General features: G+C 30.5%; 1 protein-coding gene across 1 annotated transcript; it reads left to right on the top strand.

The window, feature by feature from the left end:
• Positions 1-2,538: 2,538 nt before the first annotated feature.
• LOC105114492 (uncharacterized) lies at positions 2,539-5,538 on the top strand. The gene is made up of 2 exons (XM_011011046.1): positions 2,539-2,705; positions 4,927-5,538. The coding sequence occupies exons 1-2, from the start codon at positions 2,633-2,635 to the stop codon at positions 5,148-5,150; spliced, it is 297 nt and encodes a 98-aa protein (XP_011009348.1). The 5' UTR covers positions 2,539-2,632; the 3' UTR covers positions 5,151-5,538.
• The last annotated feature ends 1,566 nt before the right edge of the window (positions 5,539-7,104 follow it).

Genomic DNA, 7,104 nt, shown 5'->3' with positions numbered 1-7,104 from the left:
TTTCTGGAAAGTGTTTTCCATCTAAATTTTCCAGGAAAACCCTTCCCTGAAAACCAAGCCAAATTTTTCTTTAACTAAAATGTGTTTTCCGTTGACCAACTTTCATAATGGCAAATAAATACAAGAAAGTTTAGAAAGTGATTTTCCGAAAACTACTTTTCAGAAAACAAACACAGCCAAAAAGAAAACCATTTTTCTAAAAATCAAGTCAAAATTTTCTTTGACTGAAAAGTATTTTTCGTTGACCAATGTTTCTAATGGCAAATAAACACAGGAAAGTTTGGAAACTAATTTCCAAGAAACAAACATGGCCTCAATGAATAGCCTACACTTCGTTACAGGATCTATCCTAACTAATCAATGATATTTTTTAAAGTAAAATAGTCACATATAAATGAGAAAATCAACATGGATAGGCATCGTTTGGAAAGCAATGTAAAATTTACATTGCGTTCCATAAAAATTTTAAAAAAAATTACTAAAAATAATTTTTTTTTATATTTTGAATGTTTTGATAAACGAATTTTAAAAATAACTTTTAAAAATAAAAAAAATATTATTTTAATATATTTCAACATAAAAAATATTTTAAAAAATAACTGCAACCACTCTTTAAAAAATAAAATTTTAATTAAAATGGAGTGAAATGCATGTTTCAACTTATTGAGAGAAAAAAATAAACAGCAGCAAAACCAAAATAATATGGTAAAAATCATATTGTTTAATAACATGACATGATTCTTCACTTTGCTTGATTATTTTTGCTAAAAACATGATTGTCATAGTCATTTTGCACCCTATTTTTCTAGCAATGCAAAAAAGAGAAACAAAATGAAGAAAAAGCTAGTAGAAACAATTAAATATGCAACAATATGTTGTAGAAAGAACAAAAAATAAATAATTATATAGTGATTTAGTAGTAAGAGTTTGGAACCAAGAGATTTGCTCCCCTGTGGTCTCCAGTTTAAGCCATGTAGTTGCTACTATGATGGTCACTAACTTTAAGACATGTGAGATTAGTCAAAATACACGCAAGTTAACTCAAACACCCATATTAAAAAATAAATAAATAACAAGAAATAAATAGCAATAAACAATCTCAGACTCTCATTCTTTTCTGTTTAATTTCATATCTTTTTTAATCATCTATTGTGAAACTTGATGCAACCATTTGATATGACAACTAGTAGCTTATCAAGCATTATGACATCATCAAGGTCAGGTTTTCTTATCAATTATTTAAGTGTTGTTTCTAGTTGTCATTAATTGTTATATTTTCATTTATTTACATAAATTATTTTTATTTATTTAATTAGATGATGACATTGACATTGACATTTTAATTTATATTTATAAATTTTTATGGAAAAAAACATGTTGATAAGGACTGTATATTTAAAAAATTTATTGAAAACACATATACAATTTGTGGTGTAACTAGTGTATACACACACCACTAGATATCGACATGCGCTATGTCATGAAATTGGATTATTACCTTTTTTTTAATATATAAAAATGATGCTTAAAAAAGATTGAAAATAAAAAATGACAATATAAAAAGGGTTAAGCCAGCCTAGGTTAACCCGCCAAACCTGTCGTTTAGGTCATAAAGTAGGGATAACTTGATAGAAAAAAAGCGAAGAAAACTATAAAAAATCAATTTTTTAAAAGTTCAATGTCAAATGATGAAATAAAAAAATAAGTAAAAGAAGAAGAAGAAGAAGATATCAACTTGCATTAACTTTTTAAACCTGTAATCCGGATTATTAAACAAAAATCCACTTGAAAAAGCTTTAAAATTCAATTCCTAATCAATCAAATATTGAAGGATAAAATTGAAAAAAAAAAAACTAAATTATACAATGGATCCAAAGCAACAAATAATAATTTAAAAAATAAAAATCAATGTTGAAATAAAAGGAAATAACATTAGAGGGTAACTAAATTTTTTTATTGAAAGGTGAGATTGAACGAACTAAATGTTGAAGGATGAAATTAAAAAAAAAAACTATACAAAGAAATCCAAAACAAAAATAATAATTAAAAGATGAAGATTGCCATGGAAATAAAAAAAATAAATTAAAGGATAATTAAAGTTTTTTGATTAGATGGTGAAATTAAAAAGAAAAATTATTTTAATAAAAAAAATTACAATAATAATTAAAATAATCATTATTTTTATTATTTTTACTATAATCATAACTATAATTTAAACTACAAATTCTATAAGAAGACATAATGGTTCCATATGACAAAATTAATAAGAAGAATTTAAAATCAAACGAAAAGAATTGATTAAATTTAAAATAAACCAATATAAATATTTTATTAAAACATTAATTATTAGATAATAAATGTTAAATAGAGATCATAAAATAAAAAACCTTAAAACTTAATACGAGAAAAAAAAAAAGGAAAAAAAATGCTTGAAAAACAGGAAAGGGTGGTAAAATTGGGCCAAGCCTAGATATGTAGAGTCCCAAGCCAGCCTACAACCCTAGAGCCCATCCATCATCACCCCATTTTTTTATGCTTGCAAGCAGTGGAAGAGAAAAACCTGAAAAACAAAATCGAGAGAGTTTTTAATTTTTTCCCCTTCATTTATTTCTCTGGTAAAACAGCAGCAGAGATGGCGTTGAACAACGGTCTTAGATCAGCCTCCAAGCTATTCACTGCTTCCGAATCTCTTCTATCCAATTCAGGTCATTTACTCTCATCCTTAAAATTTTAAACCTTTTTGTTATTTATCAGTGAAGGAAAATCTCTTCTGGTCTTTTTGGTTGCTCAGAAACTGAGGGAGATTAGTGGAAACTGGGATTGTCTGGGTTTTTGGATAGAAATGGAGGGTTCTCTTATGATCTTGATTTAAATTTTAGATAAAAAATACTATGTTTTATTATGTGTTTGTGTGTCTTTTTTTTTTTTTTAAGATTGGTTTTTGTTTTTGTTTTTTTAGGGTTTCTGGTTTTTGCGGTGATGATTGATAGGTTGTTTTTTTTTTAACCATAAGTTGGTCTGATTGAAGTGAAATTGTGGGTTTTGTCTTAATAATTTCTTAGAGAATTAATGTTTAGTAGATATTGTTTGTAATCTCTGTTTTTCTTTTCTTTCTTTCTTTTTCTATTCAAGTTTTGTGTTGTTTGTGCTATACATGGTGGTAAAGAGTAGAATCTGCGGTTGAAGTGTATTATTGTACCGGGAAACTTGTAATCATCATTTCTTTCATGCCCTTTTTTTTTTGGTTATTAGGTCATGCTCAATGCTGTAACAACAGTTGTCATTGCAAATGTGTTAGGGTTCTAATTGAGCTGTTTTGCAATCGTTGTTTTCAATGAAATGTAATGGCAAGTGTAAGGTAATATTTATTTTCTGAAAAAGAGCTATAGTTTGGGATCGATGCTTGGTTTTTGTTGTTTGAAGACAATCTATGGTTTGGGATTGAAGCTTGGTTTTCGTTGTTCGAAGATAAGCTATAGTTTGGGATTGAGGTTCGGTTATTGTAATCGTGCGAAGATGAGCTGTAGTTTGGATTGAGGTTTGGTTTTTGTTATATGAAGACGAGCTGTTTGGCAAGGCTTTTTTCACCCACTCTGACACGGTATTGCTTTTAATGAAGGGTATTTATTTTTTTCACTAGTAAGAGACTATAATAATTATTATATAGGTGAAATATATACCAAAGGTCATGTAGAATGATAAATGCATGTTATTGTAGAACCATGGTTACAAATACTTGATTGGTCTTAATATTACTTTATAGTTTTTTTTATATTAGTTTGTGCATTAAAACATATTAAATTGATGATTTAATTGTATCTATATTTTATTTTCACTTTAACTCTTGTTGTTTTTGGGAATAAAGGATCCTGTCTTTTAATTATCAGGTGTATGTAATAACAAAGCTTTAGCTCTTAGTACGATTGAGTAAATTCAACTTATTTTCAGTGTTTAATTGATAAATTAAATACCAATCCATTATTTTGCATTTCATTCTTGCTACCAAACCTATCTAGCATCTTTGTTATTGCCAATTCTATCAAGTCCCATCTCATACTGGCATAAGACTGAGGGATTGTGAGTGCTGTTGATGGTTGTGTGAACTATGAGGTTTCAGATAAACTTCATTTTCTTTTCTGTGGTTTCATGTATGATGATTGGAAGTTGTTGGTTTTTGACAAGATAGTTGAGGTTGCCATGGTTTATTGGATTTATTTTGTTAGAAATGTGAGCTTACTGAGTATTATGCCTTTTAACAGTTAAATGGAGGTGCAGCATCCACAATTCCCTTCCTTTGCCAGCTATTTTTTATTTCCCCCCTTTTGTTCAGTTTCTTAGTTTTTGTTGCTCTGCTTCCTTTTCTTTCAACGATAAAAATTAGTTAAGTGAGAGACATGGAAATCATATTAATGAATGTGGTTGGCATGGATGGGATGTCAGTTTATAGGCATCCACATCAGCAGATAAACACCCTTGTGTCCTTTTTTGTTTGGTTTTTCAATTGATTTGAGAAACTGCCATGAAAGAGTGCTGGAAGACATAATGAGTTGTGATGCTTTAAGTGTTTGTGCACTTTTCGACCATTTCTCTCGTTTTGTATTGGACTTGCTGAAGTTTCTAGTAGATAGTTTTGAGAGTGTGATTATGGATTTTAACAAGCATCTTGAATTCCCATGCTAGTTCTTTTACATAATTTGATCCTCAAAGCAGGCTTAGCTTTTGAAAAAGTGTTGCTTCTTGTACACTCCCTCCATTTTCTCTCCACTCGATATCTCCCCCAAAGTCAATTTGAATTATTGAAAGAAACTTATTGAGAAATTTATTCTTTCACAATTGCTTTTGCTCCCAGCCTGTTTGTGCATGGTTTATGTCATGATTATTCTCATGATATTTAGGACTGAATCAATTTTTCATGTCTAATGACAGTGAATAGAGGTATCCACACGACAGGGGTGAAGAGGATGGGAGGAGGTCATGCACATGGCCATGACGAACCATTCTATCTTCATGCGAAGCACATGTACAATTTGGACCGGATGAAGTATCAGAAAATCAAAATGCCTCTTGCTGTGTTCACTGCCTTCAGCATTGGAATAATTGTACCTGTCTATGCTGTCATTTTCCAGCAGAAAAAGACCGCTTCTGGCTAAGTCATTATTCAGAGCTTCTTTTGCAATAACGGGAACAAGTTTGTCCCGCTTGGGTTGTGGATTGTTGACATCGTTCAAGTTGACAGTTTGCCAATTAGGGTTGTTTTTGGTTCATTGGGCAGTGTTTTTTTCACTCCTTAATCTTGGAAATAGGTTATCCAATACTGCATGTTATAATAATATCCTTTGGCACGGAAACCACTTCCGTCGAAAGGTCTTATTCCTTGCTTTGTTCATCATGCTTAAGATGGATACATTAGAACTCGATCTTCTTTGAGTTGTTGTGATGAGATCATCTGGTCTTCGGGCACATAATAGTGGAATGGGTTATCGTTCTAGGAAATTTGTTAGCACTTGATATGTCAGAATAATTTTATATTTTACCCAACTATTTGCCCCTGCCATATAGCTCTCACCTTTTGCCTCCAGGTATTTACGGCCGCGGGAGCACTTTCCAGTAACCTGAAATGCTTTTGTATATCCTTGTCTTCTGGGTTATCGAACTTGGCACGAAAGAAAGGGATGGAGCGCCATGGGAGGCTGTTTGAACGGCAGTTCATGATCGCAAAGTGCAGGTTGCAGGCCTGTATTTACAAGATCCATGTGTTTTGATGGTTTAGGGGATTCATCCCTCTTTAGCTAAGTATGGGGATGCAAATTTCAGATCAAGCTGTTGCTTGGATAGCTTGCCTTCTACTACTAGCTTGGAGGTTGATTTGATCTTTAGACGGGAGAAAAAAAAAGAAAAAAAGTATATGCACTGCAAGGCAGTACGTGTTTTCCCCCCTCTTTCATGGAAGTGCTTGTTGACAACTGTCTTCGTGAGCAACAAATTCGTCTTTATCCTTTGTCTCTAGCAGCTGTTGATTTACCGCGCTTCTCTTTTTTATTTGTTGCGTAAAGTAATTACAAGGTAAAGGTGACCATGGCCTCTACATGAAAAAGTGAGGGTGTCTTCTTCTTTTATTTTTTCCCTTCTTTTTTTCTTGAACGATGGTTTAAGATATTTGCTTTTTGGGGGGAAGAATTAGGAACCTAATAATGCAAATTAGTATATTTAAAATTAAGAAGATTCGAGATATGACGGCTGTGATCATGTTCTTTTGGATAAGCTTGGCTACGGGAGCATCTTGGGTGCCAACTCCGGTCAGCAATTGTGAGTCCCCCAGTTTGGTGTCTGTGTTTAGTAATATGGGAAATAATATGGGTGCCTTTTTTAAAAGTTTTTTTTTTTTTTTTTGAAGAAAAGTAACATATTTTTAGTTTTTTTAATGTTATTTTATCAAAACTATAAAAAAATACTTAAAAAACATTAATTTAATATTTTTTAAGTAAAAAAAGCTTTTAAAAATAGAAATTATCATAATGTCAAATAAACACTTAACATGTATTTGGTACGGTGATGTAAAGTGTTTTTTTATATATATATTTTTAAAAAATTTCATAATAGCACATAAAAAAATTAAAAAATTCTAAAAAAATTAACTTGGTGTATATATATATTGAGGATTTCATGACAAATTAACATTATTTTAAGTCAAGTCAGCGCTTTCAATTCCTTACACCGAAAAGAGCAGTGAAAATAGAGTTACTTTTCCGTCAAGAATCTACCAATGACCTCTCCTTTCTTCGTCTGTCAAGGAAGAGAGCTTCAATTTTGTGATGATCACAAGAAAGCATTAATTAAAAATTATTTTAAAATCTACCTCCCTCTTGACGTTTATTAAGTAGTATTTAATTAACACATGCACAATAATCTCATACTGCCTAGATCACATAAATTCCTTTTAACCAATGATAGTATACCTAGTTATCGAGCACGGGTAGCATTAATTTTATTTATTTATTTTTAATCAATGAAAATCTTTTATTCTAATTTATTTAATTTTTTTACTAAAAATGAGTTATTTGAATATGAAAAAATATTTTTAAAATAATAAAAACTATCTAACAT

The sequence above is a fragment of the Populus euphratica genome, unplaced genomic scaffold (assembly GCF_000495115.2).
Source record: "Populus euphratica unplaced genomic scaffold, PopEup_1.0 scaffold539.1, whole genome shotgun sequence".
Taxonomy (NCBI): Eukaryota; Viridiplantae; Streptophyta; class Magnoliopsida; order Malpighiales; family Salicaceae; genus Populus; species Populus euphratica.
Note: the sequence above shows the minus strand (reverse complement) of the source record. Positions and strands in the feature narration are given on the sequence as shown.

Excerpts from the sequence above, each read along its gene's own strand:
- LOC105114492 (XM_011011046.1), top strand. The coding sequence starts at position 2,633 with ATGGCGTTGAACAACGGTCTTAGATCAGCCTCCAAGCTATTCACTGCT. Across the intron at positions 2,706-4,926 it reads ATCTCTTCTATCCAATTCAG|TGAATAGAGGTATCCACACG; the intron begins GTCATTTACTCT and ends GTCTAATGACAG.